This window comes from Oreochromis niloticus, linkage group LG18, assembly GCF_001858045.2.
Source record: "Oreochromis niloticus isolate F11D_XX linkage group LG18, O_niloticus_UMD_NMBU, whole genome shotgun sequence".
NCBI lineage: Eukaryota > Metazoa > Chordata > Actinopteri > Cichliformes > Cichlidae > Oreochromis > Oreochromis niloticus.
Window position 1 is genome coordinate 33800785 of NC_031982.2, and position 24222 is coordinate 33825006.

Here is a 24222-nt window from a genome sequence, read left to right on the forward strand (position 1 = left end):
AGATTTGATCAATTAGTGCAACTTTAAGATTGAGTCCCTAAACTTGTTCCAGCTCCCTCATTGGACATTGGAGCTGTCCATGCAGAGAGGCAGCAGGTGATCTTACAGTCAGCTGGCTGCAGATGTTATTCTTTCTGATAATGCTCAGAAAGTTGAGTTTCTTTTGGGCCTTCTTCACTACCTCAGCAGTGCGTTTCCCAGGTCGGGTCCTCTCTGATTTTGACTCCCAAGAAGTTAAGGTCTGCGACCCTTTTCCACACAGACCCCCATTCATGGTGAGTGGCAGGATGTCATTTGACTTCTTCCTGAAGTCCACAATAAACACCTTGGTCTCTGTGGTATTCAGGAACAAGTTACGGTTTCTACACCACACTTTTTTAATTGTCCATAAACTTAACAATGATTTTATTGGTCTGGGCAGGAGTACAGTTGTGTGTGTAGAGGGTGTAGAGGAGTGGGCTCAGCACACAGCCCTATGGGGAGCCAGTACTGAGTCTGATGGATGTGGAGAGGTGGGTACCCACATAACTCCTCATGTGCGGTCAATTAGGAAGTATTAATCCAAAGGCAAGTAAAGTGTAAAAGTCCCATGTATGACAGTTTGGCCACCAGTCTGTGTGGGAGGATAATGTTAAAAGCAAAGCTGAAATCTATGAAGAGCAGCCATGCAAAGCTCCCCTTCTGCTCCAAGTGGGACAGAACAGCATGGAGAATTTTGGCCACAGCGCCCTTTTTGGACCTATTAGCTGTCTAGGCATACTGACATGGATTGAATGTGAGAGAAGTGAACAACACCAGGTTATGTGTGCAGCATAAGTTACCAGGGTGATTTGGCCAGGTAAATAAGCGAGCCACTCTCGTGGCACAGAAATCTCTGCATGTAAGGGGGTCGTAATTCTCCTTATCTTGTGAAGAAAGGAGGCAACAGCTAAGTGAAAAACATAGTCATAATTCTCTCTCTCTGAAGGGAAGGTTTTAAGGATGAGCTGAACTGAATTTATAGACTCACGTGATGTGTTGTGGAATGTTTTGGTCCGCGTGATCGGGGTGGCGGCCCATCTTTAGAGATCACCTTCACGTTTGATCAGAGCATTTCTCTCCATGTTGCAAAATGTAATTAAACCCACTTCAAAAGACGTTCACCAGCTGTTTGCAGTTTATTGAAATTTTCCACGACAAGCTTTTAGGCACTGGCACGTGTTCTTTTTCTCTAGGATAAAGAGAGATTAGTCCCACTTCAAGTTAAAACAGATTTATTGCCTCAAGCAGTTCAAAAAATAATTCATGTACACGGATCTCCTTCCCATTAGAGTCTGCAGTCATCAGCAGTTTGATGTAGCCAACTACCGAAAGAGAGATGCTCATATCCATATTTATAAAAGAGAATGTGGGTCTATCTGATTGGTCAAAACCTATTGAGAAGGGGCTGTGGTTTAGATTAAGCCCTCCTTACTGGCACACACACACGTAAAAATCTGTTAGCTTAGTTAGCATTAGCGTCCAGTGCTATGTAAACAATCAGTGATCATGACCACAGTAATCTCTCTGGGGAGATATATGGGTCTGCATCTAACAGTCACATTCTTCAAACCTGGGGGGGGAATGGCTGTCTACAGTTACTGTGTTTGTTATTTATAATAATAATGGATTGCATTTATATAGTGCTTTTCTAGACCCTCAAAGCGCTTTACAATTTCAGTATTCATTCACTCTCACATTCACACACTGGTGGAGGCAGCTACAGTTGTAGCCATAGCTGCCCTGGGGCAGAGTGACAGAAGCGAGGCTGCCATATCGCGCCATCGGCCCCTCTGGGCATCACCAGTAGGCGGTAGGTGAAGTTTCTTGCCCAAGGACACAACGACCAGGACAGAGAGCCCGGGGACCGAACCGGCAACCTTCCGGTTACAGATGAGCTCATGCTGAATCTTTTCAGTCTCCTGAGAAAGAAGAGGCGCTTCTTCACTGTTTTGTTTGTGTGTACTGACCACGTAAGATCCTCAGCCAGATGTACACCAAGGAAGCGGAAGCTGCTCACTCTCTCCACAGCAGCGCCGTTGATGGTGATGGGGGTGGGTACTTCTCTGCACCTCCGGAAGTCCACTATCAACTCCTTTGTCTTTGCGACGTTGAGGGTGAGCTGGTTGTCTTGACACCAGTGGGTCAGGGCGCTGACCTCCTCCCTGTAGGCCGTCTCATCACCGTTGGTGATAAGACCCACCACTGTAGTGTCATCTGCAAACTTCACAATGATGTTGGAGTTGCTAGTGGCCGTGCAGTCGTAGGTGTAGAGTGAGTACAGGAGAGGGCTCAGTACACACCCCTGTGGAGCACCAGTGTTCAGTGTGATGTGGGATGAGGTGATGCTGCCCAGTCTGACCACTTGGCGTCTGTCAGACAGGAAGTTAAGGATCCAGCTGCAGAGGGAGCTGCTCAGTCCTAGATCATGTATACACAAATACCACCTCTCCTACTTTTAACTGACACAGTGGTCCTGCCATCAGCAGAATGTGATCAACAGAATGCAGCTGTTGTTCTTAACGATTTATCTCTTCCACCTGTAGCTTCAATTCGTCAATCTTGCTGATGAGGAATCTGGCATTGTTAAAGAAAACACTGAAGTGCAGTGGTTTTGTGGTCTACCTCCATACTCTCGTGAAACTGTAGATGCTGTTTCCATGGCAAAAGGTAGATATGAACAGAAATAATACTATCACATACTTTAGGGTTACCAACCGTCCTCTTTTTTTGCACTTGTTGACTAGTAAAGGCGTATATGACATTTTTATTTCACCATTCATTAACTGCACAGTGAAGGCATCGTTTAAATATGTTAAAGTTAAAAATAACTTTAACACATTTTTAACTTTAACAGTATTATTAAAGTTTTTCATGACTGCGTCAAGTGTCCTCTTTTTTGGAAATCAAAATAATGTCACCCTAACATACTTCCAAAAGAAACACTGAAATGAAGACTTCTGACTCGAACAATAAATGTTTTCTTAAGGTTTCTGAGGGATAAAAGGAGGAAAGAAGCTACAGAAAGGCATGTAAGACTACAACCCTGCTTCCTGGTCTAGACCAATGGTCGCCAACCTTTAACATCCAAAGAGTCATTTGGACCTGGTTTCCATGGAAAACAAAACACTGGGATCCACAAATACCTTTTGACATCTGAGACCAGAATCAGTTAGAGATGCTGAGCTAATTAAGAGAAGGCTGAGAAACTGAGGAGCTGATCTGTGGATGTACAAACAGAAGAGCTGCTGAAACAAAAGTTTACAGTTTAAAGATGACTGAGATAATAGAAAATAAATTAATATCAAATAACTATTGACCAAAAAGACAAATATTAGTTTTCTGTAATTAGTGAGCAAGATAAAACTATATGACATTCAGTAATACTTCTGAACTGTACCCTGTACAGTCTGTGTGTTTGTACTTTATTTATTAGGTTTGAACATTTCCTACAAGATGTAGTCAGACGTCCTAGGTGATCTTGATGAGTATACCACACAAGAGACTGACATCATTCATCATTAAAAACCATCGTTGTTGAGTCTGTGCTTCCACAGGCTCCGCTAGTTTAGAGACTTATTCCTCATGAAGAACGAGAACAAGACAGAACATCTTCAACCGGTCTTTTACTCGCTAACGAGGGAAGCTTGGTCAGAACCAGGCGGTGGAGCTTAATGCTCCTCACCTGTCTCTAGCCCAAATCCTTCAAAGAGCAGCTCCCCTCGCAGCTATCTATTCCAATGACAGTTACAGTTTACACAATACAACACAAGCACCTCCCACCGTAAACCCCCCCTTGGTTACAAAAGACAAGGCACTGTGTGTATGTGTGTGCACGTGTATGCATGCCTGTGTGTGTGTGTATCATGGGGATGCGTTTGTGTGACCTCCTGCTCACCAAAAGGATCATAAAAGCAGGAAGCTTACAACACAAGAAACAGATCTTTCAGATAGGATGTATCTACAATAAAACCTCCCCCCAGCACCAGAGTGGCTGGAGAGGTGGTCCGAGACAAAGGAATGTCTTTGATCCTATAGGCTTAACTAAGACTTACAAATTTAAGAAACACAATGATAACATTTAACAATTTGACTTAACAATCGTCCTCAACTGTAGTTTGTTTTGAGATCTAAATCACAAAATTTAAGGTGGACACGTTTTCCACTTAAATGTGTACATATTAATGTGATCAGTTTTCTTCTGTATCAAATTAGTGTAAATTAGTGTGATATCAGCTCATCACTCAACATTTGGCTCAATCAGCTGCAGGAACATCTCCAGTTTCTTCAAGTTACCTTTTAGCCAAAATAAGAGCCTAACATAATTCATGATGAAACACCATCATCCTGAGCTGTAGTTTGTTATTAGATCTAAATCACAATATTTAATGTGACTTTTTCCACTTAGATATGTAAATGATAATCTAACAAAAATGAATCCAATAGAATTTCTAACAGCAGTAAACGTAAAAGCTGTCACAAACACTGTTTGACATCTGTTCATCTGTTGGTTTTTGTTCAGGCTGCAGGGATCATTTCTCACAGTGGTGGGGCAGACTGAGAACAGGAGCAGTAGTAGGTAGCTGAATGATCAAATTTAATTTTCCTGATATTCAGCTCACAGCCAGTCTTTTGTTTTTTTGCAGCTGAGAAATCATTTCGCTGAGGATGATCATAATGGGTAGAGACTGCAGAACTATGTTTATAAATTTGCAGAATCACTCTGAATGTTTCTGTTTCTTTTTTATGGTACCAAAATACGTAGCTAGTGCGACACTGTTCAGTCCCTCCACAGCTGAAGGAGACACTTTCTCCAACTCTCCTGGTCAATGTTAAATCATCCTGAATCAGCTCCTCTGCGGCCATGGTAACCAGTGCTGTAGAGACACAGACAGATAGATGAAGGTTAGTGTGACAGTGTTTGTTACAGGTTGACTTTGTTGGCTCCTGATTGGCTGGAAACACTCACCTGAACACAGACAGCACAGAGCAGCAGCTGGGAGGAAAAGCATTTTGTGCAGTGGTGTTTCCTCTGGTGAACCTGGGGAGAAGTGGCGCTCTGATGCAGCTGAGGCCAAACAAGGACGAGCTGTGAGATCAGACGAGGGCCACATGGTTTCTAACAGGTCCTCAAAGCTCCCATCAGCCCCTGCGGCCCACAGATAAGACTGCTGCTGCTGATTGACAGCTCAGCTGAAGCTGCTGTGGTTTCATCGTCTTCATTTCAATCTGACAGCAGATCCAAAAATCTGGGTCACATGATGCAGAAACACTCAAACACATTCAGGTTGCTGTGAATTTACTAACACACACTGTTACTGCTGAATTATTCACTCATCCAGTGTACAATATATTTCATTGTTAACACTTTTTTTTACTCTTGTGTTATTTTTCATACTTTATGTGTCGTGTGGCAGCTTTGAAATTCTTTAAGTGTAACACCCTCAATAAAGCAAAAAAGCTTTTTCACTGATTTCCATTTGGCTTTGTAGAAAATCCTCATGCATGGTGACGCCTAAAATGATCTTTAGAAATGTGAGTTATGACATGTTGTGTTTGCTTGTAAATGTTCTCTTTCTGCACATTAGAAGCAGTTGTTCTAAAACATATAAATGCACATATATCTTACTTAGTGTCATTTCTGTCTTTGAGTGTTATTTTGAAGCATGGAAATATTCAATAAATGCAGCTGCATCATTCACAGTCTCATAGATATTTGATTGTTCATAGTTTACTTGTGTTTGAACTCATTGGCCACAGTTTGAAAGAATCAATCTTACTAGTCTGCACAGACTCTGATATGTCTGAGAACGTTTTGACTGAACTACTAAAATAATGTGTTGGTGTAAAACAAACAGCTTTTTGTGTCTGTTAAAAACATGTCTTGTTTTCCTACCTGCTCATCTGAAGTTTGACAGCAGCAACAAGCAGCACAGACACACATTCACACAGTCAGCAGCAGCTTCCAGCACTGCACTGCATTCAGTCTGATCCTGGAAACTACATGGACTCTGATCACTAAACTACTCATCAATACAGCACAAAGTTCACTACATACACTGGATTCAGCTTCATATCAAACACAGTCATCACCTCATGTCATCATGGCTCACATGTGGAACACTCAGCATGATTTTAAAAGTCAAAATAAATTCATTTCAGTTTAATTTGTTATGTGTTTGCTAATGGCTGGATCACATGGTGGTATCTGGCCCTCCAAGCTTTTAAGTTCATAGTGGTCCATAGGATGGGGGTTCAGATGGCTGTTGCTGATTTCCTGCTAGGGGTGTGTGGCGGGGTGTGGTTGGTGGCTCGGTTGAAAGGGAGGAGTCAAACAGAGTGTTCAGGGTGTGGTGCCAGGGAAGGCTTGTTTTCGGAGCATGGCAAGCATCATATAATCATCCCTTCTCTTTCAGTAGCAGCCAGGCTGGAGAGGAAGAGAGCTGCTGGAGCACAGAGTCGAGGATCCGGAGCAGTGAGCACTGAAAAGTGCTAAAGCAAACAATGATATTACAAACAAATAAACAAAAGCAAAATGCAAGTTTCTGCGTCCTGTCTGGTCCTTTGGGTTACACACACTTTAGCCTTTCCCACTCATTTTCATGTTTAGAAGCAAAGTCACCCCCTGCAATGTAGGCAACAGAAAATAGATATATTTTTTATTTTCCTTCTTTTTTTTTCAGATTTTAGTATAATTCGAATAAAAAAAATAGACTAGAGTTTTTGTTTCTATATTTTAATATTATTTTATCATTATGTCAATATAGCACAAGGTTCACCTAGCTTTGCACAAAAATAAAGTTTTTTTTTCATTTGAACTGTTTGATATGCATCAACCAGTTTTAAGCTGGGCAGACACTGTGCGATTTTTTCAGTTGCGTTATTCAGCTTCAGCTCAAACTGCACGATTGACTCACAGGGGTTATAAGTTCGCAGGTCACGATGCAGGGTCTCACACTATTCGGCCCGATGCTCTGATGCGACCTGAGTGCTCACACTGTGCGTCCATAAAATGAAGGTTATAACAGAAAATCTGTCGCTCGCTCTCCCTCTTTGTCTTTCACTCACACAGACTCACACCACCACCATCAACTTTGCTAAATTGCTAATGAAAAACATTGATCAGGCAGCTGTGATTGAGCAGCAGTGTATATCCAACTATTTTCACGGTTGTTGTGGTCGTGATAATTTTATGAGGCCACATCGAAAAGACTCAGATGAGCTTTCCAAAGTTCTACAAGTGCCTCCATCGCTTGTGTCCAGATCACACGCTGCACTGCTGTGCTACTCCGTCTTTTTCACCAACGTTTATGTGTTTGCGTGTGCGCAGAGTGAGCGGCTGCGGTGACACCCTCACGAGCGATTGATGATCGGGAGCTGGTTGTGAGGTGTTAATTGCTTCTCGTTACCCCACGTATACTACACGACGCACGATGAAGGCCAAACTCGGGCCGATCACCAAAACGGTCGCACGACTCAAAAATCGGCTCAAAATGGGCCAAAAATCGCACAGTGTGAGCCCAGCATTAGCCAATCATACTTTTTGTTTGCTTTTAACTTTGACGGCTCCTCCACATATCCATAAACATTACACGGGACATTTTTTCTGTCCTCGTGAAATAAAAAAGGAAAAAAAATACGATATGCTGTTTCTTAAATCTTGGAATATGTGTTTGTTCCCCATAAACACCGTAACTGTAGTTTAAATGTCTGAGATGTACAGCATATACATTGGTCAGCCACAGCATGAAAATCACCTGCCTATCACTGTGTATCATCAGGCACTGAGATACTGGATCCTTTGGTCCTGTGGGTTACTGAGTGGGACTTCCATGGATCAGGCATGTTCAGGTTAATCCCACTGATACTCAGATTGGAATAGGAAGGAGGTTGAGTCAGGGCCTTTGGTTCTTTGCTGTAATCTTTTAATTGTTCCTGAACAGTTCTTTGAGTGCAGCGGACACATTTCATTTAAAATCTGTCAGTGGTTTTAATGTTGTGGCTGATCAATATAACATGACTGAAGCTAAAACTACTAACATTACATTTGACCCATAGGAAGAACCAGTGCCACAAAACATTTTATGACTGAGGACAAAATATATTTTTCCAATTAATCATTGTTAATATGAGTGAGTTGCTGTGTGGGTTTTTTTTTCCCCACGCTGATATCCATTTGCAATCATGCCCATTCAGATAACCAATTAAGTCAAGCCCACTAACTGCATGTCTTTGGACTGGACATGGAAACATTCTGATAGCATGCAAACTCCACAAAGAAAGAGCCCAGGCAGATGGTGGATGTGAGCCTGGTACCTTCTTGCTTTCGACATCTATGTTTATCTGTATTTTTAAAATGTGAAAATAAATCCAGTGCCCACATTTTTGGTTTGCAATGGGATCATTCTGACGATTATTTATTACAGCTTGATTTCACAAGCTTCTAGTATATTTTCTCAATACTGTCACCAATGATCCATATCCCATCCCTCATCACAAAAGCATAAAAAACATAATACAAACACTTTGACGTATAAAAAAAAAGTCATTACAGAAAATAGATATTAAGATTTAAAATATGTAATTTGTTGCCAATTTCCTTGAAAATGTTAGTTATAGAAAAATATACATCCTTCCGTTCTCTTCTGCTGATTTAATTCGGGGTTAAAGACAGACAGCTTTTCACAGCTTTGATATCCACTTGCTACAAAACTAGAACTCGATTTAAAAAAAACAACAACAAAAAAACTTTTGTTGAAATCACTTACATACAAGGTCTTCTGAAATCCCTTCATTTGTTTTACAGCGTTCACATAATTGTCAATACTGTAAAACTGTACTCTAAAAACTGTTGTCTGCAGGGGCTATCACCATTTAAAGATATTCTGGCTGGCGTAAAATTAATGTAGCATGTGGCTCTCCCAGTCTGAAGCCTGGATACAACGGCTCAGTGAATTCAGTGTGGAAAGTGTGCAGGTGAATCATGGTCTGTGAAGACACTGCATAGAAGGACAGCGTGCCAGCTGGCCAGTCTAAGAACACTCCAACCCTCTTGGAGTTGAAATAGGGAACAGATATGGGTGCATCATCATTCTTATTGTGCCAGACGGTGTATTTGCCTTTGCAGTAGCGTAGACTCCAGGACTGATCATTGTAGCCAAGGACTGGTTCATTCCCTTTACCTTTCCTGCTGATTCCTTTATATGCAACTCCTATACCCATCCATTCCCCAGACCACTCTATTTCCCAGTAGCACCGATCACGGAGACCCTCATTACAAAGCACTTGTCCCCAGTCTTCAAATCTCTCTGGGTTGTCAGGGTATTGCTGACTTTCTACCATTAGTTTCATTTTTTTCTTGTCATCAGAAAAAGATAGTTCTGAATGTGCTGTATTCATGTTCACAGTCAGCTCTTGTGCATCTGAAAAAAAAGATTTCAGTTTTGTTTTTTGTGCCCCCATCCAGTATAAAAACTTGAAATGTCACTGGTATGTTTGTTTAAAAATAATAACAAAAAGTCTCACATTTCTTCAGAGCTGATTTTAAGTAACACTCCCCACTGTCACTTATCCTAGGTGAAATCAAAGATGTTATTTTCTGCTAATCTACAGTACATGAAAAAACAACAACTTTGGTTTAACTGTAAGTGTAATTTAACTCAACTATACCTGATAGTGAGGTGATCAGGGTCCTTCTCTATGGAGGAGAGGTGCTTCATTCCCAACTCCCCAGGATCATTGTAACTCAAGTCCAGCTCCTTCAAGTGTTTGAGGCTAGAAGTCAGAGCTTTAGCCAAAGAGTCACAGCCCGAGTCAGTGATTCCACAGAATGCCAAACTGAAATTTAAATTTAAAGCATATAGAGTTAGTTTCTTTTAGCTATTTTTGTGGCATGAATATCCTGCACCAGGATATTTTCACAAACCTAAGTTTTTCCAGCTGGCATGCAGTATTTCCCAGTCCATCAAGGAGAAGTTTTACTCCTTTGTCTTGCAGGTCATTATCGCTCAAGTCCAGCTCTTTTAGACATGAACTAAATAGAACTGTGGAAAGCATCTCACAGCATTTCTCAGTAAGGTTGCCTTAAAAAACAGAAAAAATAACCACATGCTAGTATATTTTGCAGGGTTAAGAGGCTGCTGTACAATATAAATTAGTGGATGAATCAAGTTAAAGCACTGTATTAAAAATCACTTAAATAAATATTAAGCCAGGGCCAATGTCTGTGATTCCACATATTGTCAATCTGAGTAAAGCATATGAAATTTAATTTACAGTAAGTAACATATAGTGTTATTTTTTATTTATTTACCTATGAAGAAGAGAGTGACTCTGATCTGGTAAGTTTGTTTCTGCTGTGTTTTTAGCATCATAATAATTGTCGCATTTAAAAAGAATATCGTATGTCATATGAACATTACAGAGTATTGCTGTAATTTACTCACAAGGTTATTTTGGATTCCTTAATCACCGGTAACAGACGCTGGAGACCCTCCTCAGATCTGGAATATTTTCTCAGATCAAACTCATTCAACTCATCCTTGGATGTCAGCAACACAAAAACCAGAGCAGACCAAAGTGAAGGTGAAAGTGTGATTTCTGACAAACTACCAGAACTCAGACACTTTTGGATCTCCTCTACAAGAGACTGGTCATTAAGCTCACTGAGGCAGTGGAAGAGATTGATGCATCGTTCTGGGGAAAGATTTTGACTGATTTTCTCCTTGATGTACTCAGTAACTTCCTCATTATTTGGTAAAGTACTCCTCATGGTGGCAAGAATACTCTTCAACTGGTCTGATTCGTGTGAGAGGCCAAGAAGGAAGCGGAGAAAAAGATCAAGCTGACCATTCTCACTTTGCAAGGCCTTATCCACTGCACTTTGCAGAAGGCCAGTTACTTCACTAGAAGCCTCTTGGACAGTGAGGGATCCTTCTGGTTCCAACAAGTTTAGGTTAGAGCAAATGAAGGTGTGGAAAACATACACTGCAGCAAAATACTCCTGAATGCTGAGGTGCACAAAGCAATATGATCTCTTTAGATGAATTCCAAAATCATTCTTTGAGATCTCTGTGAATACTCCTGAATATACTGCAGTGTCGCTGACATTTATTTCGTACTCGCTGATTTCATTCTCATAGAAGATTATGTTTCCCTTCAGCAGCTGCTCAAAGGCTAGTTTTCCAAGCTTCAAGATCATCTCTTCGTTCATTTTGACCTGTGATTGGGTTTCACAAACCTCTTCCCTGAGTGAATACTTCTGACATTTGATCAATGAGTTGTGCACAAGAAAATGTGTGTACATTTTTGTCAGTGTGTTGGGCATTTCTCCTCTACTCTCATGGCTTTTTTCTTCTAAAATCTTCTGCAGGACAGTGGCAGATATCCAGCTGAAGACTGGAATATGGCACATGATATGAAGGCTCCTGGTTGACTGAACATGTGAAATGACTCTACTGGCCATGTTTTGATCTGAGATTTTTTTCCTGAAGTATTCTTCCTTTTGTGGATCATTAAACCCTCGTATCTCTGTCACGCGATCAACACAGTTAACTGGAATGCGACGTGCAGCTGCGGGTCTGGTGGTAATCCAGATGTGTGCAGAGGGCAGCAGGTTCCCCTTGAACAGATTTGTCAGAAGCACATCTACTGAAACTTGATCTGAGACACAAGAACAGGGCTCATTGTTGTTGAAGTCAAGAGGAAGCCGGCACTCATCCAGCCCATCAAATATCAGCACAAGCTTATATTTGCTAAAATCTGAAATTCCTGACTCTTTTGCCTCTGTGAGAAAAATATGAAGAAGTTCTGTCAGGGTGTATCTTCTCTCCTTCATCAGATTCAGCTCCCGAAATGGTAAATTAATGAGGAGCTGAATATCCTGGTTAACTCTTCCTTCTGCCCATTCAAGATTAAACTTCTGCACAGAGATAGTTTTTCCAATACCAGCAATGCCTGTAGTGAGCACAGTTCTGATGAATCTATCGGATCCACAAAGGGAATGAAATATGTCTTCGCATTTGATTTGCTTATCTTTTGTCATTGATCTCCTTGATGCAGCCTCAATCTGCCTGACCTCATGTTCATTGTTAACATTTTCACTGAGTCCTTCTGTGATGTAGAGCTCAGTGTACACCTTGTTGAGAAGAGTCTGGTCCCCGTGCCGTACTGTTCCCTCATAAATGTATTCAAACCTTTTCAGTTTTTGTCTGAGTTTGCGCTGGCAGACATCAAGCTCACCATAAATATCTGGTTGTAAAGAGAAAAAAAGAACGCAATCAGCTGATTAAAAACATAAAACATATATTTTTTCAATTAGAGATCACAAAAACAAACTATAAAACTAATTCTGTACTATTTGCACATTTAGTACTTACGTTTCTCCAGTTTGTTAGCAAGCTCCTTTTGGCCAATTTCATTTAAGACATATAGTGTAATCCTCAAAACCCCTTCACTGGCGCTCGTGTCTTGCTTTGTATTTTCAGTAGACAGATTGTCTCCATCTGGCTTTTCCCTCTCAGTAGAATAGTGTGACAGGTGTGGAAAGAGAATCTTTTTATACCTTCTAACTTCACTCACAAAAATCTTCATGCCGTGTTTTTCCACCATCTGCAATAGAAAAACTTTTTTTTGAAAATCCACTTTTTTGTTATATATTATTATTATTATTATTATTTATTTATTTTTATTTTTACAGAAAAGCATATCTCTGCATATCTATGAGAGGTGTGATCTTAAAAATACTTTTTTTTCCCCCCAAAAGCGGTTATTAAGGGACTATAGATATTTTTTTTCAGCAGACCTCAAATATGTCATCTCCATCCAGCTCCTTTGTCTCTGGAAAATCATGCCCGTCCCTTAAAATAAATATTGATAAAGTTATAAAAAAGAATTTCAGCTCAATAAAACCAAGTAATTGTTGTTGTGATGCTTAATTTTCAATTATTAGCACAGAAAATAGACACCAACTATAAACTGCTCTGTCATCTTGAGAGTTTTTCAGTTATGAGGTATTATTAAGTGGAAAGTTTGACTTCCTATTGGCAAAACTTTAAGAATCTCCTGTACCACTAGTGTATTTCACATGGAAACAATATTCTGCACAAATACATTGGTTATTATCTATAACTGAATAATTAGCATGACACGAATGGGGGAAAATCTCCATTAAGGTTCTATTAAATATCTTTTACAGTTACAAGACTGTCACAGATTCAAATCATAGATTCCAGACTTCCCTCACTCCAGCCTCCTCCTCCAGCTCATCTTGGGAGACACTGAATTGTTCCCAAACCAGCTGAGAGCACCTGGGAGGTGTCCAGGAGGAATACTAGTCAAATGCCTGAATGACCTCAACTGGCTCCTTTCAATGTGGAGAAGCAGCATCTATACTCTGAGTCCCTTTCAAAAGGCCAAGCTACAAACACCATCTCTAAGGAAGAGCCCAGCCACCCTTGGAAGGAAACTTGCTGCTTGTATTCACAACCTCATTGTTTCAATCACTACATGGAGCTTGTGACTAGGGCTGCAATGATTTGTTAACATAATCAATGATGTCGTCTATAAAAATTTGTCAACGAAGAATTTTATTTTCGTGTGCCAAGACTGCACTCAATGCTAACAAAGAAGAACGTACCATAAACAGAAGGACAAAAGAGAATGGAAATGGAGATTTCAAAAAATGTGAAAGCATTTCACAGAAAACAAAGTTGAATGCAGACTGTTCAAAGTGGAGCTTTCTTCTGTGACAGCACTACTGCAGGAGCATTTAAAACGCTGGTGTTGTGCCAAGGTAGTTAAATCCTAAAGAATTTGTTTCTCCTGTATTGGGAGCACGCGCTGGGCAGAGAGAGTGGATCCAGTTGACGCTGCCTCCATTCCAATCAACTGTATTTGGAAGGAGTGATGTTTTACGATCAAAAAACATATGGTTTTTAAGATCCTTCTAGTGACATTAACAGAAAATACACTTGTTGTCTTCATGTGTTATTGGACGAGATTACTTCAAAACATTTTGCCTGATAATCATTTGTATCGTCCTGTAACTTTACTGTATAAAAAGGATAAAACCTCCAAAATTTCAGGAGTAATAAGTGATTGTAAGAAGTGTTTGTGAACTAAAAATGTGGGATACTGTTTGTCTGTCATTTGGACAGCCCAGTGCACGCTTCTGATGCAGGGGAAACAAATTCTGTCGTTCTGTCATGGTCTGGGTGAATGCCAGTGTTTTTCCACAGAGCCGGCAGTTCCACCTCTGGGAGGAGCCACCGTGTTCCTGCTCATTGCTCTCACCTGTGGGTAATTAAGCTGTTGACTTATAAGGCCAGCGCTCTCAACTTCTCTTTGCCAGATTCTTAGCTAACCACACTATCAGTTTACCAGACACCTCCGCGCCAGTGTTATCCGGTCACTGGACTTCTCGACAGTCTTCATAGTCACAGTTTTTGCTCACTCCACTCACCTGCCTGCCTCAACGCCAGGAGTTTTAGATTTCTTACCACTCTCCCCTACACACTGCTGATCCACCTGCGGCAATGACTCTGACCCTTCTCTGGGACCTTGCCATCTAGTCTGTCTCTCCCTTTGGCCCCAAAATCACAGAACTGCAGTTTCCACAGTTGAGATGTCACTTGTTGTTCACAAAGCTCAGGTTGCACCAACAGAGAAACAACCACATTTGTGATTAGTAATGGTCTTTTCTGTTTTACTTGTATTAAGCACAGGTGTATAGATGAGTTTGTCCTGAAAAGATGCTTATGAACCTCTCAAATGGGTGAAGTCATGACAGAGAGCACCTTCAGCATAATTATCAGCAGCTGGGAACATCATCTCAATGATAAGAGCAAGCCTCACTCAGAGCATGTCCACTCCAACTGTGAATTCATAAACTCAATTATCTGTAAACTTTTATTTTGGAATGAAAAATAAAACTTTTTTGATTTCATTTGAAGCTTTTTTTTATTTAACCTAATGAACAAGCTTTTTTCACACATTTTTTTTTTGTTTAAATACTACTAGCACATTAATTTACATTATTTAATAATCGTATTTATTTCATTTTTATTGTCCTATTGACTAATGTTAAAAATACATTTGATTGTTTTCAAATTCATATGTTTCCTGGGTAATTATTCTAATTTGCTGCGGGACGAAACAAGAGGGTGATATTGACAATGCTTTGCCTTTGTTCCAACACATATTTTACGAGAAATCTTCCAGTAAAACATTTTATCTAAATCTAAAATCCAAACAGAATTAATGCACCGTAATGTACATGGAGTCCAGTTTGTAGTTTAACGCTTCACAAACTCTTTGTGATCACGAGAAGAGAGATTAAGTCTTCAAATGCAGCATGATTTTCTGTCAGTCAAATTAATAAAGTTTGTTTTGAATGTCTCCCACGGGTCCCGATAATATAGAGGACATAATGTGACTTCTTTGACCACAAGAAGCGGAGATGAGAGGTATTGAAATAATCATTGACTAAACAACTAATCGAGGAGAAATTTGAAGATTAGTCGATTACCAAAATAATCGTTAGTTGCAGCCCTACTCTTGACCAAATCTAAGGGTCAGAATATAGATTAACCAGTAAAACTTAGCATTTATGTTCTGCTCTCTCTTCACAGCAACAGATTGGTTGCACCAATGCTGTACCACCACATCACAGAGTATACAAATAAATATAACTTATGTAATAAATGCAAGCACGATTTAAAGAATGAAATACACCTGTCCATTTTTTCTTTTGTAAAATCTGTACGATTCTTCATGGATCTGTCGCTACACATGGATATGCAGGATGAGTCATCCAGCTCTGTCCCACTGGGAGAATCTTCAGTCTCTTTAATAGCTTCCATACCTATAAATTTACAGAGATAAAATGATCCGTTGCAAAGCTGTCAACATTTAGAATACAATACATTTTACTTTCTCCATAAAGCAATAATTACCACATATGAATATAATACAGAGAAGTGTAAACATTTAAAATTGTCACACATATCTCAGTCCAAATATCACACACACACACACACACACACACACAAATACTATCAGCTTGCACAAAAAAAATGCCTTCAATCAGCTTGTCTTTTTAAATGTGAAAAATTAAATCACAGGAGTTTAGCAAGTATTTCCTGAGATTTGCTTATCTGGCTGAACAGCAAAAATCATGCAAGGGGCAGCAAAGGAATATGCGTGACGGTTGTGGTAGGGTGCAAGAAGAATGAAAGAAAACTACTGAAATGCCCAGACTTCTACATTTTTCGACATTTGTGTAAAATTACCTTTGTCTAAATTATCTGAAAAGTTCGACAAAACAAGAAGCAAAGTGAATGTGCTATGACATAAATAAGAGGCTATTTTAAGCACTACATTAAGACCAGCCCTGACAAGACGCTCTCACTTTGTGTCTGCATGTGTGTGAGAGAGAGAGTGGGTGCGAGATAATGGTAGATTTCCTGTAACTCTTACCAAAACTTATTCCCGGAAGTCACAAACAGTTACAGCAACAAAATGCTGGTTACAAACGAATGCATCGGTAACAATAATGATATCATATATAACCCAATTGTTAGTTGTGAATAATAAGCACTTGATGTTGTATTTACAATGCAAAACTTCTTTTAAATAAAATACTATCAAATTAAATTCTCTCCATATCAAATAAATAGGACTGAAACTGAAACTACTTCAAACGAAATTTTCAAACAGTAGCTCAGCTAAAAAGAGCAAATCGACTGTGAAACTGCTAGTATGTGGGGCTGAACTAAATCGAATACAAACGCTTGAAAAGAAGTTGAAACGGAAACTTCACCTCGAATAAAAACATAAACTTTGTCCCTGCATGCGTTTGGAAAAGCATTTAATCTTCACAACTAACCAATCGCAGCGACATTAACCAGTTTATTCAGCTTTTCTGTTCACATTGTCAAGCAGGAATAAAAAAAATTTACCTGCTCTTTATGTGGCTGTCAGGTGATTTTTTTCAGGTTCTTTTTTTATTTGAAATGGGCGTTCCTCAAGTGTTGCCGTTTACTGAGTAAGCAGTAGCATACTGGGGCGTGTCAAGAAGTGAGGCATGTGGTGGCACTTACCCAAAAGGCTGGCCTGGACTGAATTATGCACCATTAGATGAGAGCATGAATTAGACCAGTAGGAATGTAGTGCATTGGCTGAAGTACACTTTTAACACAGTTTATTTAATTATGCTTGTGTCATGTTATTAGTTGCTTCTGCACTTCTATAATTTGGATGCAAGTTGTTTCAAAGATTTGTATACTTCTTATTTTGCAAAATATCAAGCCATCCAAAAAAAAAAATCACCCCACAGCTGCAACATTAAAGTGATACACATAACAATAGTCAATAACCATGATCTAATATATACGTCATCTAATATTTTGAGACAAATCTGCCTTTCTGGGACCTAGAAAGGCACCTGTGTAGCTGTCTATATAGGAGTATATTTAGGCAATTTAAATATATACTCAGCAGTTGTTTCATTAGTTACATTTTGTTAGTACTAGGTTGGGCACCCTTTTTCCTTCATTTTTTGTGGCATAGAATTAACAAAGTCCTAGAAACCTTAAGGATTCTGGTCTGTATTGACTGGTTCCAACCCCTGTGCCACATTCAAAGTCACTTAATTACCTTTTTCAATATTCTGATGCTTTGTTTAAACTTCAGTAAGTTGCCTTGACCGTGCTTATATGTCTTAATGCATTGGATTGCTGCCATGGGATTGGCTGATTAGACATTTACATCAATGAACAGTTAAAGAAATTGTCAATCAGTAGGCCCACAAACCCATATACAGAAAGTTTATTTTGGTTCTGTGATAAAAGAAAGAGGTCCTAATGTCCTATGAGTTTCACGCAGTAGATAATGCAGTTCTGGAGCTGATGTGGGTGAGAGGATTTGCCTAGTGCTAACTACCTCAAACTTATCCAGCTAATGCTGTCTTCCCTGCTAACCCTGATAAGAAGAAACCTGAGTAGGCTTGAAGGTCAAATCCTATTAGTTGCATGTGTTACAGTAGCTTAATTGATTAATTATTGCACTTGTTATTTTTGGTATGTTTCAGTAGCTCGGGCAGCAGGCCAGGCTCCAAGGAAAGATTATTTTATTATGGGTAAGGTCACCTGTTAGAGCATTTTGCACAAATAAAGAATAATACTTGGATGTATGTAATCAGGTCATATATTGTTATAATTACACAAAATGTGTTCTTGTGTGTGTGTGTCATTTCTTTCCAACACTGTAAAACGCTCATATACTTCATATTTAGCCACCCTGATGTTTCTGATTGCAATTTTAGTTCAATTATTGTCATCATTGTGCCTGTTTTTGCCAGCTATAAATGTGTAGGACGTGTGTGCCACATATGAGTTCTAGGGAACGTGAACGCTAGCATGAATAGATAATCCTTGCTAGCTTGGAAGTTGTGGTGGGTTGAGCTAACCCTCTTCCCCACTGTTTGTATTTGGTCGTAGGAGCTGGAGCGGACAAATTATTTACTTGGAGGCCTTTCCTTCTTTTACCTTTCTTTGTCAGGTATGTTGGATTTTGTGTTGGTGTTTTTTTTTTTTTTATCTTACGTCAAATATGTTTCATGTAAGTTCGTACTTTATGTTTAATGTAAAAATAAATGCCAGCCCTTTTCTACAATTCCCCTGTGGGAGAGGAGCTGGAGCGGGCAAATTATTTACTTGGAGGCCTTTCTTCCTTTTACCTTTCTTTGTCAGGATCAGACACAACGCAGAAACACATCGGTTACATTTCTGTTGAATGTCCACAATTTAGCCATAATTGCAGGAAAATGTATTCAAGCAAGATCAAATAGTGAAAATATAAAACACAATGATCAAATAGAACTATATTTATTTAACTAACCCACTCTGAGCTACTGTTCTTATCTCTGGCGAAGAAAGGTCGGTGAAAGGATGAGCACAACCAGGCCTGAAGATGCACTTATTTTTTCTGTTGATGATGATCACAAAGCAGCCTGATGGTGCTGGAGATGTTTCTCTCTTTCTGACTGACTGAGGCCTCTCTGACAGGAAATCTAGTATCCAGTTGCAGAGAGAGGTCCTCAGTCCCAACTTGCTGAGTTTGTCAAACAGTTTTTGGGGGATAATGGTGTTGAATGCTGAGCTAAAGTCTATAAACAGCATTCTAACAGAGGCGTCTTTCTTATCCAGGTGGGAAAGGGAGAGGTGAGGATGAGGATCCTCACTGCAGTCAAAGACAAATGTCCTCTGACTTATGATGGACCGATCATTATGAATGGATGCAAGCCCACCACTGCAACTCCTTCTCTTGCCAAATGCCCGTTAATAAATTCCAGTCATCCACTGTGTGATTAGACACAGCTGATGTTGATCAGTCACTCCACAGTCCACAGCTTATCCTAATGGCATCACACTACTTCAGAATTTTTTACTTTAAAATTTGCCACTTTTTTCTCTGAAATTTACAACTTTAATTTTGAAGTAACTGATTTGTTGTCTTAATTTTTTTCCCTCCAGCCCCTTATTATTGTCTTCTCACTTTCAATTTCCCTACATCGTCATAATACGTTTCTTCCTTTTTTTTTCAGTAAATGAAAAAACAAAAGGTGAGCAGGTAGTGGATAATCTGTCACAGTAACAACACCGTTCACAATGTTCTATTCAATTCAATTCAATTCAATTCAATTCAATTTTATTTATACAGCGCCAAATCACAACAAAAGTCGCTTCAAGGCGCTTTATATTGTACAGTAGATACAGAGAAAAACCCAACAATCATATGACCCCCTATGAGCAAGCACTTTGGCGACAGTGGGAAGGAAAAACTCCCTTTTAACAGGAAGAAACCTCCGGCAGAACCAGGCTCAGGGAGGGGCGGGGCCATCTGCTGTGATTGGTTGGGGTGAGAGAAGGAAAACAGCATAAAGACATGCTGTGGAAGAGAGACAGAGATTAATAACAGATATGATTTGATGCAGAGAGGTCTGTTAACACATAGTGAGTGAGAAAGGTGACTGGAAAGGAAATACTCAATGCATCATGGGAATCCCCGGCAGCCTACGTCTATTGCAGCATAACTAAGGGAGGATTCAGGGTCACCTGGCCCAGCCCTAACTATATGCTTTAACAAAAAGGAAAGTTTGAAGCCTAATCTTGAAAGTAGAGATAGTGTCTGTCTCCTGAATCCAAACTGGAAGCTGGTTCCACAGAAGAGGGGCCTGAAAACTGAAGGCTCTGCCTCCCATTCTACTTTTAAATACTCTAGGAACAACAAGTAAGCCTGCAGAGCAAGAGCGAAGTGCTCTAATAGGGTGATATGGTACTATAAGGTCATTAAGATAAGCTGGGGCCTGATTATTTAAGACCTTGTATGTGAGGAGCAGGATTTTGAATTCAATTCTGGATTTAACAGGAAGCCAATGAAGGGAAGCCAAAACAGGAGAAATCTGCTCTCTCTTTCTAGTCCCTGTCAGGACTCTTGCTGCAGCATTTTGGATTAACTGAAGACTTTTCAGCGAGTTTTTAGGACATCCTGATAATAAAGAGTTACAGTAGTCCAGCCTGGAAGTAATAAATGCATGAACTAGTTTTTCAGCGTCACTCTGAGACAGGATATTTCTAATTTTAGAGATGTTGCGCAAATGGAAGAAAGCAGTCTTACATATTTGTTTAATATGTGCGTCTTCATGAAGAAGACTTTCCTGTTCAGTGTTAAATCTTCCTGAATCAGCTGTTCTGCTGCCATGGTAACCAGTGCTGTAGACACACAGACAGATAGATGAAGGTTAGTGTGACAGTGTTTGTTACAGGTTGACTTTGTTGGCTCCTGATTGGCTGGAAACACTCACCTGAACACAGACAGCACAGAGCAGCAGCTGGGAGGAAAAGCATTTTGTGCAGTGGTGTTTCCTCTGGTGAACCTGGGGAGAAGTGGCGCTCTGATGCAGCTGAGGCCAAACAAGGACGAGCTGTGAGATCAGACGAGGGCCACGTGGTTTCTAACAGGTCCTCAAAGCTCCCATCAGCCCCTGCGGCCCACAGATAAGACTGCTGCTGCTGATTGACAGCTCAGCTGAAGCTGCTGTGTGGTTTCATCGTCTTCATTTCAATCTGACAGCAGATCCAAAAATCTGGGTCACATGATGCAGAAACACTCAAACACATTCATGTTCCCACAAACACATTCAGGTTGCTGTGAATTTAGTAACACACACTGTTATCTGTTGTTTAACAGCTGTGATGAAAACACTAAACTACAAATCTTCAGAGCGCCATCTTTTTACTCACATGTGCACAGTAATGCTTATAATATGTGTACTATGTAACATCTACACAAACACAATTTATACTTGCAGCCGAAAAGTCAGTGTGAATTCTGTAGTTTAGTGTTATTATGTCAGGCTGTGTTGGTTCATATTTTAATAAGAAAATGATAAATAATCATTTGTCTGCTGGACACAGTATTTTAATGCTAATAGGACTTTTCTGTCCTTCTTTTTCATCTTTATCTAACTTGTTGAATATGTTCATCTTTTCATTGTATTTGTGAAAATAAATCAATAAATAATATTCACAGCATCTCATTCTTAATTCTTCTGTTTTACTGACGACAGTTTGAATTCACAGGAAATACATAAACACAATATCGGCCTCAGATGTTAATCACTTATAAATATTTGATTTAGCTGTAAGATCATAATATACTTCAGACATTCTCAAACAGGTAAAAATGAAACACAATGAAAGCAACATAAGGAAACATGAATATGTAGAAACAGGCAGGTGTAGGTCTGCTGCAGGTTCACATCTGTGTCCTCTGATCATTTCATTTGTGTGTTCATCATTTTTATACAAACAAAGAGCAGAAGAAGCTACTTTGAAGCTACAGCTGAGAGAAAAACGATCAGACACAGATTTAATTATTCAGAATGATGGATGCAATGTTCCCTCTAAGCTGCGCGCGTGCGCAATTGCGCACTGCTGACACGGTCTCTGCGCAGAAGAAATCTGCATTGCACACACACAAAAAAATCTAACCTGAATTGAAATGAAAGTAAATATGTTAACAATTCTGTTTTGCAGTGTTAGTCAGTAAGTGACTGGCTGCTCCCGTATGGGATTAGAACGATGCCACCTTACCCCATAGTCCAGCCAATAATGCGATTCACAATCGTATATACGCAGCTAATCAACGTCGTTGACAGGCTATCACAGCGTCCTTATGTGCCGACACCGGTGTTTTAGCTATATATATAATTAATTGCCCAACATTGGTCATTATATACTATATTTTGAAGACAGAGTTACAGGACTCTCTCCCAGACCACAAACTCATAATACAAGTCAGAGGTTTATAAAAAAAAAAAAGAAAGAAAGTTGTGTTTTCAAAATTGGAGTTCAAGTTATTTTTACTTCCAATAGTGTTAACATACTACACAGGTCATGAACAGGATTTTTTTTAAAATTTTCATTGTAAGTGGGCTAAAGCAGTTAATTACAAGTAGTCTAACATAAATGGAAATGCTCTAATTTGATTATTTTAATAAACCATATAACTTAGATGGATTCGATGTTGGCGTGACTACAGTGCACACGTCTGATGTCGCTCACAGTGGTCCAAGGGACGCTCAGGGAGTTTGTGTGTTCGCTCAGACACATGAAACATTAGAGGCAACATTGGATGGATGTGTTTATTTCCCCCAAATACATTTGAAAGTTAAGGAAATCTGATATATATTCATATTTATGTGACAAATATAACAAATACTTAAAAATTATTTAAACTTTGTTGTTGATTTTCAAAATAAAAGCATATATAGTGATAGTAATTTACGTATTTCATACTGATAGTAAAAAACTTATTTTTAAACAAACACATGTGGTTTGGTTGTGTGTTTAAAATATATACACACTGTGGTTCTTTCCCACATCTTCTAATGTGTTTTGTTCCAAGTTGGTTTCAGACTGAAGGATTCATTAAACCCTTTTTAAGAATCATTCAAAATGATGATCATCAATGATAATATCTATAAACAGTAATAAAAACAGGGCTGTGTTTTACGTCAGCTTCAGCTTCATTTATTTGTACCCATGGTTAGATTTCATTTGCAGTAGGCAGTCATCCACCTTTACATACACATTTACACAACAGTACAAAAGTACTTTTTGATTCATGAAAGAGAAATAAGACAAATGTTGCCTTTGTATCATCTCTGATATAGAAGGTATCATTTGAAGATCTGAGTGAAGGACACCAATATTTTGATCTGGTGTTGTTCTACATTTTAGGACTAAAAGACAGAAGGAAGAAAGTGAAACTGACTGTGCGAGGGGTTGAAGTCATGAAGTCAAGTGGAGGCCGCTGACTGCTGTTACTTTCTGCTGTACAGGTTAAACAGGGACTCACAGTCAGCCTGCTAGAACATTTGGATGAAGAGAAAAAGGAGGAAAAAGACTTTGAGGGAAAAATCCAATAAGATCAGCATGTTTTGAATGTGGGAATACAACAGTTTCCTCCACCATGACACACACTGGAGCCTCTTTTTGCTCACAGCTTCACTGTTTGTCTCAAAGTTCAGTTTGGAGGCCAAAATTGTTCCAACACATTTGTAAGTTTGCACTAATTTCACTGTGTGAGCCTTAATGGATGTAATCAAAGAATCAGTCAGTGAAATATGAAGCTGTGCTGTAAGTTTGGAGGAGAAAAGTGTCTCAGTGAGTTTAATGAGGTGAACACATGAATACAGAGCACTGACTGAGACGTACAGACTCCTTTAATGAGTCGCACACATTTTTGTGACTTCATTAAATGTCAAAGTCAAAAATGACACCTAACAACACACAACAAGCTGCGACCACATTATTGTCTGTTTGCTGTTTGTGTGCTTTGTTTCCTGTTATGATAGCAGGCATACAGCCATGTTCTCAATGTCTCAGCTATCATTGATTATTTCTGCTTTTCCTCTTCTATTAGGCACTTCAACTCAATGAATGACACACAGAAAGATTTCATGACTGTGTTCTTCAAAATAAGGAGAATATGTTATCTGCATCTGAATGACTCATGTTGCCTTGTTTCTACTTTGTTTGGATATTTCTGCTTTTTGGAAACGATTTTCTGAATCATTCAGTAGTTTTTGTAATAATAATGACATTTAGCAACACTTCAAAATGATTCTCCAACATTTGC

At 39.5% G+C, this 24222-nt stretch overlaps 2 protein-coding genes across 2 annotated transcripts; both read right to left on the minus strand.

Moving 5' to 3' along the window:
• Positions 1-8400: 8400 nt before the first annotated feature.
• On the minus strand, positions 8401-10098 carry LOC109198570 (stonustoxin subunit alpha). The gene is made up of 4 exons (XM_019353989.2): positions 9944-10098; positions 9688-9855; positions 9544-9590; positions 8401-9440 (listed from the first exon to the last, which is right to left on the minus strand). The coding sequence occupies exons 1-4, from the start codon at positions 10072-10074 to the stop codon at positions 8893-8895; spliced, it is 894 nt and encodes a 297-aa protein (XP_019209534.1). The 5' UTR covers positions 10075-10098; the 3' UTR covers positions 8401-8892.
• Positions 10099-10104: 6 nt separating this feature from the next.
• LOC100703016 (NLR family CARD domain-containing protein 3) lies at positions 10105-17066 on the minus strand. Its single transcript, XM_013276136.2, has 5 exons — positions 16977-17066; positions 15751-15880; positions 12821-12875; positions 12396-12627; positions 10105-12267 (listed from the first exon to the last, which is right to left on the minus strand). Exons 2-5 carry the CDS (start codon positions 15876-15878, stop codon positions 10460-10462), a joined length of 2223 nt encoding a protein of 740 aa, XP_013131590.2. The 5' UTR covers positions 15879-15880; positions 16977-17066; the 3' UTR covers positions 10105-10459.
• Positions 17067-24222: the final 7156 nt, after the last annotated feature.

Excerpts from the sequence above, each read along its gene's own strand:
- LOC109198570 (XM_019353989.2), bottom strand. The coding sequence starts at position 10,074 with ATGCTTTCCACAGTTCTATTTAGTTCATGTCTAAAAGAGCTGGACTTG. Across the intron at positions 9,856-9,943 it reads TGCCAGCTGGAAAAACTTAG|TTTGGCATTCTGTGGAATCA; the intron begins GTTTGTGAAAAT and ends TTTAAATTTCAG. Across the intron at positions 9,441-9,543 it reads AAAATCAGCTCTGAAGAAAT|ATGCACAAGAGCTGACTGTG; the intron begins GTGAGACTTTTT and ends CTTTTTTTTCAG.
- LOC100703016 (XM_013276136.2), bottom strand. The coding sequence starts at position 15,878 with ATGGAAGCTATTAAAGAGACTGAAGATTCTCCCAGTGGGACAGAGCTG. Across the intron at positions 12,876-15,750 it reads ACAAAAGAAAAAATGGACAG|GGACGGGCATGATTTTCCAG; the intron begins GTGTATTTCATT and ends ATTTATTTTAAG. Across the intron at positions 12,268-12,395 it reads TGCTAACAAACTGGAGAAAC|ATATTTATGGTGAGCTTGAT; the intron begins GTAAGTACTAAA and ends CTTTACAACCAG.